At 43.5% G+C, this 13,086-nt stretch overlaps 1 protein-coding gene across 1 annotated transcript in view; it reads right to left on the bottom strand.

Moving 5' to 3' along the window:
• The window catches only part of MICALL1 (MICAL like 1), a 127,327-nt gene that overhangs the window by 45,916 nt on the left and 68,325 nt on the right, over window positions 1-13,086 (bottom strand). Inside the window, exons 3-8 of the mRNA XM_089674246.1 lie at window positions 9,790-9,931; window positions 7,258-7,325; window positions 4,889-5,019; window positions 4,176-4,522; window positions 3,988-4,051; window positions 202-524 (exon numbers count right to left, since the gene is read on the bottom strand). Of these exons, the coding sequence (XP_089530372.1) occupies window positions 202-524; window positions 3,988-4,051; window positions 4,176-4,522; window positions 4,889-5,019; window positions 7,258-7,325; window positions 9,790-9,931 (1,075 nt within the window). The remainder of the gene's footprint in view (window positions 1-201; window positions 525-3,987; window positions 4,052-4,175; window positions 4,523-4,888; window positions 5,020-7,257; window positions 7,326-9,789; window positions 9,932-13,086) is intronic.

Genomic DNA, 13,086 nt, shown 5'->3' with positions numbered 1-13,086 from the left:
TGGGGAAAAAAAGGACATAGATTTCATTTATGTACAACGTTGCATGACTGCACAATTGTCAGTTAAAGCAACGCAGCGCCGTAATGCAAAAAAATGGCCTGGTCAGGAAGGGGGGTAAATCCTCTGGAGGGCAAGTGGTTAAAAACAAACAAAAACTAGGCAAAAGATTCCAACAAGCAGTACCTACTGGTTCTCTCTTACCCAGAGGGGAAGCATTCGGGGCTTTGGGTGCTGGTCTTTTTCGTGCTTTAGGGCTGTTGGTTGGGGTAATTCCATACCATGGATGGCTTGGCTTTAGATTATTCTCATCTGGCTCCTGTTCCTCATCTTCCTCAAATGGATTATAGTGTTCAGACTTTGAGGGGCTTTGACTTGCTGCTTCTTCTGATGCTTTGGAGCTCTGTTCTACATCATCCTTATCCTGTATCACAGATGGAGGCAGTGGCGCAGCCCTTTTCTTGGGCTCACTTGCTGCCACCAAGGAAATCCAAGGAGGATCTTTAAGACGTTTTCCATCCTCCTCCCTATAAGGGGAGCAACATCATATAAAAAATCCAAAACTAAATCTACTTGCCAAAATAACAAGGGTTACAGCTAGAGAAGTCCACTAAGCCCTTACAGAAAACAGTTGCGGGTTGTGGTAATTTATTAACAAATATTGCTTCCCCCATTTAACTAACACTTTTACCTCTTGCCAATTTGCTTTTTGGATCTCTTCATTTATCGGTTTTGATATTCTTAGTTTCCAGCTTACCAGTATGTGTGTGAGTATAGCATTTCTCTAAGATGATGGTTTCATTGTTATTCCATATGTTTTTGCAGTGAATGTAAACCTTAACAAAATACCTGTTTATCCTGTCTGAAACCTTGTGAGTTGAGACAAATCTTTGTTCTTTGTGTCTCATAACTGTTAGCAGTTTGATTGTTCCCAGATATCTCTATGGATTACAGAACATCTCCCCCATTTGTCATGCAGAAGAGTAGCACGGAAGGTTTTCAACAGTTCTGTTCTAGGGTGACAATGCTCCCTTGCTCCCTTTATCCTTCAAGGAGCAGTGTTGTCACCCTAGAACAGAAAGTATGCTACTGGCAGGATCACTGAATGAAACAAACAAAAAGAAATCTATCCACCGCATCTAACGACTGGCAAGTGACACTGAAACTTCAGCTAAACCTTCTAATGTAAACAGCGGGTGCTGTAAGCTGTTATAAATGTATCAAACCCCCACATCAAGTCTCTTTTGAAACTCCTGCTGTGTACCAACAGAGAAAGTTTGTTGGCGGTGACGCATGTACCCTGTACCCAGAAAAGGTCAGCAACGTACAGATACGTTGCTGTGCCTCTACAGGCCTCCTGTCCACAGTACATTACAGGCAGGCAGTCTGCAAGTGGTTAAAGTGGACCTAAAAACGTCCTAAAACATCAATGCTGTATTGGTCCCTATATTTCTGCCTGCTATATAAGGTGTACACAAAGCCTCCACTTCTCTCTAAGCGAAGCTTCACTTCTCCTGAAACCAAGTTCTCATTATTTTTAAAATAGAACTTAAAGCGCAACTACACTAACATCTGAGAACCACAAACCAAAAACACCATTTAATTCATTTTTAACATTCAAAACAACTCCCCCATCCATCCATGTCTCCATGCTTTATTTTGCTGAGAATAAACTTCGAAAAACATCCCCTAGCACTTCTGGCTGTGGCCATCTTGAGCAAGGGCAGATGATACACGTAGCATTTACTTCCTGGAGTCCACCTGCCCCTGGCTCAGGCATGTGCGAGGGTGTATAAATATCTTACAGACTGCGCCACAGCAAAAATGTACTACAAGTATTGAATCAATATATTCACTCCCGGCAGCTGCTATTCTCCATGATATAACTATCACCAATCAAGACTGGTAAATTATGGAACAGCGCTAACCTTCTCTACAACCCACAATGTGCAATCAATAAATTTCTTCTCTACAAAACTGTGCAGCTGAGTATATAATATACTCCTAAACTATATAGTTAATGTGATCAGCATTCACTAAGCTAAACTGCAAAACTCTTCAATTATCTCCACTTTTCAAGTATATACAGAAAAAAGTGCCACGTAATATCTAACATCCCCTATATACCTATGGACCAAAAATAAAGTGAAAATTCAGATAAAGTGCAACATATAACAGAATATCAGTATCATATAACATCCCTTTTCACTGTGCAAAATAGTAATAAGGTACAATGATATACCAATAAAAGTGCTAAATATTTTTTTTTATTTTATATTTATATAAATGTCCATCTAATATGTGGGACCGTCAACCTGTGCAAAATAACTTCTTAGATCTTCTTAGTACCACCAAACTGTGCTTTTCCACCACTAAATTAATTGAATAAACTCACCAGAGCTGTGATCCATATTCAGATCACTCTTCAGACAGAATTAGATGGGTGGCGAGGAGGCAACGTATTGCCTCCTCACCGCCTGTTTAAACTCCCTAAATACCAAAACACCAGACAACTGAGCAAGTTGGGCGTGTTCACTTGAATGTCTTGTGTTCAGTGGGTGCTACTACCCACTGAGTGTAACCGGAGGCACAATTGCTCCTGCACACAAAAGCATCGTGAACACAGCAGTGTACACCCTGGCTGCAAAGGGGAGCTGTTGAGGGATGGTAAGAATGTGGCTCAACTGTAGGGTTTTTTTTTTTTATCACCCTCAAACCCAAATGGAAACAAGCCTTTAAACTGTTTAACCACTTGCACTCCAGAGAATTTACCCCCTTCCTGACCAGGCCATTTTTTGCATTACAGAACTGCATTACTTTAACTGACAATTGCGCGGTCACACAACGCTGCACCCAAATGAATTTTTTTCCCCACAAATAGAGCTTTCTTTTGGTGGTATCTGATCGCCTGTGTGTTTTTTATTTTTTGCACTACAAAAAGAAAAAATGTAAATTGTGAGAAAAAAAAACAATATTTTTAACTTTTTGCTATTTAATATGTCCGGTAAAAATGTTTTAAAAAAAGTCAAATTTCGTCATAAACTTAGGCCAAAATGTATTCTGCTACATGTCTTTGCTAAAAAAAAAAAAAAATCCCAAAACGTGTAAATTAATTGGTTTACATGAAAAGTTATAGCATTTACAAATGGCGGTATATTTACTGGGCTTTTTTTTTTTCTTTTTTACATTTTTAGTAGTAATGGTGGTGGTCAGCGACTTACAGCAGGACTGAGGCGGGCATTCTAACACTGGGAGGAACCAACTTGGTGTCACTGACCTCACCAGTGACACCAATACAGTGATTAGTGCTAATAAAAAGTACTGACACTGTACTGATGGCACTGGGCATGAAGAGGTTGACCTCTGGGGCGATCAAAGGGTTAACTGTATACTGTGTGCCGTTTTACAATGTGTGCTGTGTTTATGCTTCACTGTAAGCAGCACAGTAGCTAAATGGTTAGCACTTCCACCTGGCAGTACTAAGGTCGTTGGTTCGAATCCCAACCACGGCACCACCTGCCTGGAGTTTGCATGTTCTCCCTGTGCCTGCGTGGGTTTCCTCCGGGTACTCCGGTTTCCTCCTACACTCCAAAGATATGCTGGAAGGTTAATTGGATCCTGTCTAAATTGTCCCTAGTATGTGTATGTATGAATGTGAGTTAGGGACCTTAGATTGTATGCCCCTTGAGGGTTAGGGACTGATGTGAATGTACAATATATATGTAAAGTGCTGCGCAAATTGACGGCACTATATAAGAACCTGTAATAATAAGTACAAAGCAGTGTGCCGGAGCTGACAGGGAGGAAAACGGTTTTGTTTGCCAACATTTCTCGCGTGCCCCCTACCCGGAAGTGCAAAATCACATACACATACGTGATTTTGCACACAGCTGCTGCCCTGTACAGTATTTCTGCTATGGGGCGGAGTTGAACCGGTTAAATAACAAGCCTCGTAGATCAAACTCCTACTTAGAAATCATCGTTACTCACCTTTCCACAGACCTCTGTCTACCTCTCGGCTTAGGGACTGGTGGAGTTGATATCTGCTGCTCACCTACAATGCAAAAAAATTAGATGTGAAATACTTGTTGTGATACTAACTTGCATGTGTGGTTTTAATATTAAAATTTAACATTAAATTAAACAGCTTTTTTGCAACCATCATGTAATTATCTTACCATTCACAAAACTTGTTGGTCGTGCAGGGCTCTGTCCTGCACCTGATCGAGCTCGAGGCAGAGGCTGAGGTGCTACATCACTTGTCCTCCTTGGTGCTGGCACAGGTCGTGTGTCTTGTACACCATCTGTAACAAGCTCCTTTTGAGGTTTGTTCGGAAGAGGAGGTTTTGGAGGAGCACGTGGTTTAGGTGGGCTTTGGACTGCATTTTGTACAGAATTTTCTTCAGCAGACTCCGGACTGCTAATGCCTGGCCGAGGCCGATGATGGTGGGTACACACAAACGTGCCAGTCTCAGGACCGGGTTGATAAGAACCAGGAAGCAGAGTGCTGGAGCATTCTTTACACCTGTAATATATGGAAACAAAAAATACTTCTATATATAGGTCACATTCTTACCAGTTTAGATAGGAGCAAAAATGCATTGGGAAAATGAGCCTTAAAACAGGTTAAACATCTGCATCCACCTTCAAATATGTGCTATAATTTAAGGCTATCTTACCATGCAGTGATTGTATATGAGTGATTGGCCCTGGACACAGGCAGTCTGCGTCCAGGGAGAATCGCTGCATGTCTGCTAAAGACGCAAATAATTTAATCATAAAATAGAAGAAATATGTGATAGAATAGAACACCGAAACAGTGAAGTGATGAGTAAAGGGAGGAAAATAAACCCAAAGGGAATAAAACAGGAGAAATGGCTTTAAGGTGTACCTGAAACACTGCCGATGATACAGCTTTCCATCTACTAAGCACCTCTGTACAAGGTGAACATGTTGCTGGCATAAGGCACAGGTGCTGCTCAGTGCCACCCGAGTGGCTGTACTTGTGGTATCCAAACTACCCTAAATAAGATAACACACAAACACTTTACTGAAATTACCATCACATAGATTAACAACCTAAATGGTGACCAGCATTCAAAGTGCACAGGAAATTATTCTGATTCAAAAAAAAAAAGGATATTTTGGCAGTAGAAGCCAACAGTTAAAACAGAACTAAAAGGCAAACTTTTTCTTTTAAATTATTATGGATAGAGTAAGGGAAGGTTAAAACTCCTGTCTTTTTTTTGCCATCTATGTCCCATTTGGGAGATATCCCTTCATTTCTGTCAAATAATCAAAACAGGAAGTGGGCGGAAATCCCTTCAAAGGGAGTGAATCATTGGTTTGTCACAAGGGTAACCAGACCCCATTGAAAGATTTCCAATCTCTTACTGTTCTGGTGACAAAATGTAAAAAATTTTTTTTTGTAAATTTCACTTTTAATAATAGTAAACAGGACAAATAACGATAGTGAATGATTTATACTCTGAATGGTCTAGGGTTGTTAGTTGTGTACACCAAGGTTCAGTGTTATAGCAGAAATACTGCTACAGGGCAGCAGGTGTGCGCAAAATCACGTATATATACGTGATTGTGCACTTCCGGGTAGGGGGTGTGCGCGAGCGTGCCCTACCCGCGGTGCCATTCGCAGCCTTGACTGTCAATCACCGGGTCCCGGCCGGTGATTACTCACCAGCACACGGTGATCACCAAGTAATACTGACGGGGGGAGAGAACTGTATGTAAACAATACAGTTCTCTCCCGTCAGCTCCTGCACACTGCTTTATATGGCTCTGCATAGCAGAGCCTTACAAAGCAGTGTGCTTACAGTGGAAAGCACAGACACAGCCCCATAGTAAAAAACACACCCAGCACACAACCCTTTGATCGCCCCAGATGTTAACCCCTTCCTGCCCAGTGTCATTAGTACAGTGTCAGTGCTTTTTTATTAGAACCGATAACTGTATTGGTGTCACTGGAGATGTCAGTGACACCAAGTCAGTTTCCCGCAGTGTCAGAATGCCTGCCGCAGTCCTGCTATAAGTCACTGATCGCCGCCATTACTAGTGAAAAAAAAAAAGAAAGAAATTCCAATATATACTGCCTTTTGTAAATGCTATAACTTTCACAGAAAGCAATTAATTTACACAAATTGGGATTTTTTTTTTCTTAGCTAAGACATATCGCAGAACACATTTTACCCTAGATGTATGATGAAATTAGATTTTTTAAATTGTTTTATTGGACATGTAGCAAAAAGGCCAAAAATATGTTTTTCTCAAAATTGACAGTCTTTTTTTGTTTATAGCGCAAAGAATTAAAAAGCGCAGAGGCGATCAAATATCACCGAAAGAAAGCTCTATTTGTGGAGGGAAAAAAAGGACATAAATTTAATTTGGTTGCAGCGTTGCATGACCGCACAATTGTTCGTTAAAGTAACACAGAGCTGCATCACAAAAAATGGCCTGGTCAGAAAGGGGGGGAAAATCCTGTGGCGGGCAAGTGGTTAATATATTTATAAACGATATATGGTCTGGGGATATAAATCCCATTTCAGTCTTTGCAGATGACACCAAGCTGTGCAGTGGAATAACGTCCTTACAGGATGTCTCCAACTTACAAGCCGACCTCAATGCACTGTTTAATTGGGCAATTATGTGGCAAATGAGGTTTAATGTTGATAACTGTAAGGTTATGCACTTGGGGGCTAAGAATATGCATGTATCATACATCCTAGGGGGGGTACAACTGGGGGAATTAATGGTGGAGAAGGATCTGGGAGTTCTGGTAGAACACAAGCTTAATAATGGCATGCAATGCCAAGCTGCAGTTTCTAAAGCGAGCAAAATCCTCTCTTGTTATAAAAGAGGTATAGACTCCAGAGAGAGATATCATATTACCCCTGTACAAATCATTAGCAACACCTCATCTGGAATATGCAGTTCAGTTTTGGACAACAATTCACAAAAAGAATGAATGAATATGAATGGGTGTATAAATGGGCACACGGAGCAGCGGGTGCCCCATAGCAAGCAGCTTGCTATGTTGGGCACCCGACAGAAAGGAAGATCCAGGAGAACCTGCAGGGGACCCGAGAAGAGGAGGATCCAGGCTGCTCTGTGCAAAACAACTGCATACAGCAGGTAAGTATAGACATGTTTGTTATTTTACAATTTTTTTTTTTTTTCAAAATTAAAAGAAAAAAAAACAAATGAGCCTTTAGTATCGCTTTAACTCGCTTTATTGCTATTCTTTACCTGAGGGTGTGTAACCTGGCTCTCTCCTTGCTGCAGTGCGGAGGTCTGTTTGAACTGAGGAACTCCAGCTGTGAAGATAAAACAAAAGTATATGTGAAAAAGAAAAAAAAGGGGTAGCAGAGAATAAACTGCCTGCTGAAAGAGTAACGCTGATCATACACTGATCGAAATGTTGCCATTTTAGCAGGGACTGGCCGAATTTCAATCAGTGTGTGGCTGTCCCCACCTTGTTTTTGTGGATGGAGAAATCCACCCCTGCTGTGACATTTTGTTTAGACAGAGGCATCCGCAGATGTAAGAATTTGCCAAAGATGCAAATGAAATTCTTCCTGCCACTGTAGTGCTGATAAGGTGGAAACCAAAACACCCAATGACTAATCCCAGAGTAGAGCAGCTTAGTATCCCAGCTGAACCCCAAGATTACTGGAAGGTCTGAAGGGGCTTTTGTATAATCCACTCTAGACTGCCGACCTCATATATTAATCTGGATCACAGATGAATACATCAAGATGGAAATCCCATATGCATGGAAAAAGAAGCCAACAACAATAGTGAATTACCACTTAAAAGATATTTAATAAAAACAAAAAGTTTACACTGGCAGAAACAGTGTCAGCATGTCATAAAACCCGCAGAATGCTATAGACCGACACTCTAGTCCAACAAATCAGGCACAACAAATCAAGCACTTTCATAGCTCAAAAGTATCCAAGCGTGATGACGTCACTAGGAGCATGCCCTACACATGCGAGTTTTGTTTGAACGAGGAAGTCAAAACTGAACACTTTTGAGCTATAGGAGTTGCCTGGTTTGTGGCACCAGAGTGTGAGTCCGTAGCCTGGGATTTAGGACATGCTGACAGTATTTCTGCCCATATGAGTGTTATCTTTCAGTTTTTAAGTGGTAGTTCACTATTCACTAGAAACAAAAATAGTCAGCTATGTCAGAGCTCACACTGGCCAACCAGGCTAGAAGTCAAAACAGCCAGTGGGGCCAGAACTCAGACTAGACAGCAAGTTCAGAATGGAGGCCAGCCAGGCCTAATGCCTCGTGCACACTATGGGGTTGATTTACTAAAGGCAAATATACTGTGCACTGCAAGTGTAGTTGCTTTATACCCAAGAGGAAGCTCTGAAATGAGGTGAAGCTCTGCTGATTTCTTTCATCCAATGACGTGCAAGCAAAAATGCTGTTTTTTTATTTTCCATGCATGTTCCCCTCAGATCTAGAGCAACTGCACTTTCAAACACACTTGCAGTGCACTTGGAATGCGCAGCCTATTTGCCTTTAGTAAATCAACCCCATGAGTTTTTTTCCTCATTCAGCCCAGTGAGCTGAACTTAAAAAAAAAACAAAACAAAACACTGAGGAGGTCTCTGTACTAAGTACTAACTACTACTGACAACCCCCCCCCCCCCCCCCCCCCAACACACAGTGGTCATGCCGATCAGCATATGTTTCTCTGGCATACCTGTTCTACAAAACCCAGACATTCGGCCAGCTTGTCGAACAGGCTGCTGTACACACGGGCCGAATATTGGCGGTTTCTAGTGAACCAGCCGATATTCAGCCCATGTGTACCAGGCATTAATCTAGCCAAGTAATTCAGCCTGCAATACTATTGATGAAACCCTACATCAAACCTGGGGTGACCAGTTACTCCCCAGGCATAATTAATTAGACAAAAATAATTATAAAATGAAAGTGCATGTCAAGTTCCTCCCTGAAGCTAAGTTTTAAAGGTAGGCTAAGTTAATATTTATACAGTGACATTTTTTTACATTCTCCTTCTTTGTGTCATTACTTTTTATTGGGGCCTTGCTCTTTAAAAAAAAAAAAAAAAAAAAAGAAGGAGTGCTGCACCCTGGAGATCCTTGATCTCTTCCACCTCCCAAAGGTTGTCTTCTCCTTGTCAAAGTGTTCAAAATGTAGGGAACGCATAAATGGTCCCAAGCTTTTGTGCCCTGTAGACTCAACAGTGAAATTATATCTTTCTAATGTGAGGGAAATCCCCTCTTAGACAGCTATCATGAAAACAAATATCCCCATTGGAAAATCACCTCCTATTCCTCTTCTTGTGGCATCTAAAAATTTTGAATTTACTATTTTTTTTTTTTGTAGATATTGCTGACAATTAGGCCTTTTTCACATGAGCGGCCAGGGGCTGGTAAAAGCAGGTGGTTGAAGGGCATGCAGTCGCTCAGAGCTATATGCATGCCACAGTCACGATGCTTTACAGCTACTTTAAAATGTAAACTGCATCCCGCTGCTGAACGAGACACCATTTAAGTGTATGGGGCCATGCCACAACCACCCTGCAATCACCTGCTAGGTACACGGTAAGGGTTTAGTCCTCCACAAGTCACTTTTCATAGGGGGAACAAGAGCTGCAGCACATGAGAACTAGCCGTTACAGAGTGAATCTTCCTAAAGGACACATGGATAGCAATAAAAACCTGACAGTGACTCCAACTCATCACCACTCAAAATCTAAAAACACATTTTACCTTAAGTTATACTTTACTCACTGACCTGGGTTGGAATTGCGGAAAATATTGTAATACTGAGATACATAGGTCATAATGCTAAGACGGTCTGGAACTTTCATGGATACCATGTCATCTGGATCAAGCAATGTCGGTATTCCCAGCTCACGCTCTGCAACATCAAAAGCCTGAATGGAAGGAAAGAGGGCAAAAAGTAGGTGAAAAGGAAAAAACACTTTGGAAACTAATGGGCAATCATATGCAGTATCCCATATCAAACAAGTTACCGTATATACTTGAGTATAAGCCGAGTTTTTCAGCACATTTTTTGTGCTGAAAAACGGCCCCCTCGGCTTATACTCGAGTCAACGTCTGCAGGGGGCTGCTGTCTCTTACCTGGCTCCGGTCCCACGACGATCCGGTCCAGGAAGCGCGGCTGCTCCTTCATTCGGTTCGTCCACTGGATGTTCGCGCGGCTGCTCGGCTCCGCTTTCTCACCGGTGATTGGCCGCCAGAACTGTAGCTCAGGAAAGACACACAGGCGGCCAATCACCGGCGAGGAGGCGGAGCTGAGCGGCCCCGCGAAAATCGAGTGAAGGAGATGCAGATAAGTGTGCCGTGCTTAGGTGCTGCTGCAACCACATATGCTGACTGCAGCAGCACCATACTGGAACAGGGGTCAGCAAGTGTCAGTGGGAGGAATAGTGCCCCATCATTGGTGTCACTGATACCAATGATGGGGCATTATTCCTCCCACTGACACCAACGATGGGGCACTATTCCTCCCCCCCCCCCACTGACACCAATGATGGGGCACTATTCCACCCCCCACTGACACCAATCATGGAGCACTATTCCACCCCCCACTGACACCAATCATGGGACACTATTCCTCCCCCCCACTGACACCAACGATGGGGCACTATTCCTCCACCCCCCCACTGACACCAATGATGGGATACTATTCCTCCCACTGACACTAATGTTGGGACACTATTCCTCCCACTGACACCAATGATGGGACACTATTCCTCCCACTGACACCAAAGATGGGGCACTATTCCACGGACACCAATAATGGGGTGCTATTCCCCCCACTGATACTAATGATGGGGCACTATTTCTGCCACTGACACCAATGATGGGGCACTATTCCTCCCACGGACACCAATGATGGGGCGCTATTCCTCCCACTGACACCAATGATGGGGCGCTATTCCTCCCACTGACACCAATGATGGGGCGCTATTCCTCCCACTGATACCAATGAAGGGGCGCTATTCCTCCCACTGACACCAATGATGGGGCACTATTCCTCCCACTGATACCAATGATGGGGCACTATTCCTCCCACTGATACCAATGATGGGGCACTATTCCTCCCACTGATACCAATGATGGGGCACTATTCCTCCCACTGACACCAAAGATGGGGCACTATTCCACGGACACCAATAATGGGGTGCTATTCCCCCCACTGATACTAATGATGGGGCACTATTCCTGCCACTGACACCAATGATGGGGCACTATTCCTCCCACGGACACCAATGATGGGGCGCTATTCCTCCCACTGACACCAACGATGGGGCACTTTTCCTCCCCCCCCACTGACACCAACGATTGGGCACTATTCCTCCCCCCCCCCCCCACTGACACCAATGATGGGGCACTATTCCACCCCCCACTGACACCAATCATGGAGCACTATTCCACCCCCCACTGACACCAATCATGGGACACTATTCCTCCCCCCCACTGACACCAACGATGGGGCACTATTCCTCCACCCCCCCACTGACACCAATGATGGGATACTATTCCTCCCACTGACACTAATGTTGGGACACTATTCCTCCCACTGACACCAATGATGGGACACTATTCCTCCCACTGACACCAAAGATGGGGCACTATTCCACGGACACCAATAATGGGGTGCTATTCCCCCCACTGATACTAATGATGGGGCACTATTTCTGCCACTGACACCAATGATGGGGCACTATTCCTCCCACGGACACCAATGATGGGGCGCTATTCCTCCCACTGACACCAATGATGGGGCGCTATTCCTCCCACTGACACCAATGATGGGGCGCTATTCCTCCCACTGATACCAATGAAGGGGCGCTATTCCTCCCACTGACACCAATGATGGGGCACTATTCCTCCCACTGATACCAATGATGGGGCACTATTCCTCCCACTGATACCAATGATGGGGCACTATTCCTCCCACTGACACCAATGATGGGGCACTATTCCTCCCACTGACACCAAAGATGGGGCACTATTCCACGGACACCAATAATGGGGTGCTATTCCCCCCACTGATACTAATGATGGGGCACTATTCCTGCCACTGACACCAATGATGAGGCGCTATTCCTCCCACTGACACCAATGATGGGGCGCTATTCCTCCCACTGATACCAATGAAGGGGCGCTATTCCTCCCACTGACACCAATGATGGGGCACTATTCCTCCCACTGATACCAATGATGGGGCACTATTCCTCCCACTGATACCAATGATGGGGCACTATTCCTCCCACTGATACCAATGATGGGGCACTATTCCTCCCACTGATACCAATGATGGGGCACTATTCCTCCCACTGACACCAATGATGGGGCACTATTCCTCCCACTGACACCAATGATGAGGCACGATTCTTCCCACTGGTGTTCCCACCCTCGGCTTATACTCGAGTCAATAGTTTTTCCCAGTTTTTTGTGGTAAAATTAGGTACCTCGACTTATATTCGGGTCGGCTTATACTCGAGTATATACGGTAGCTTTCACAAATGCTGTACTGCTAAACTGCAGTTTGACAGTGAAGAACCTCTACTTGCAAAGTTGTCAAAAAAATAAGAGCAATGTAGGAAAGGGAATGTTGGGCAGTGAAAAGCAAAAACACAGTGTGGAACTTTTATCAATACTGTCCAAATGATTGTGGTGCAAATCTGTTGCATGTTAGATTTTGTGTCACAAGCCAAGGACAGATTTATCATTTGTATGCCAGTTGCACAATGAATTGGAATATCTGTACTTGTTTAAAATGTACACCCTTGCTTCTGCAACAGATGTAAGCCTAAATAACTCACAAAAGAGGAGCTTGCAGTTGTGGCAAAAGATAGAAAACAGTCACTATTAATAGGCTGCTACATTAATAAATGTCCTCTTAGATGGAGAATGTCATCAATAACAAGAAACTTCTGAAATGCGAACATAGCACCTCTAAGGGTCCATTCACACTTTAGAGCTGTGTTAACACGCACCATGTTAAAGAGACTAAAATTGCAGATAAAAATCACAAAAAATATATTTTTTAAATTCT

Source organism: Staurois parvus, unplaced genomic scaffold, assembly GCF_062004578.1.
Source record: "Staurois parvus isolate SC_StPar_1 unplaced genomic scaffold, SC_StPar_1.0 ptg000149l, whole genome shotgun sequence".
Lineage (NCBI taxonomy): Eukaryota > Metazoa > Chordata > Amphibia > Anura > Ranidae > Staurois > Staurois parvus.
The sequence above is the reverse complement of the archived record's forward strand: the minus strand, read 5'-3'. Positions and strand labels throughout refer to the sequence as shown.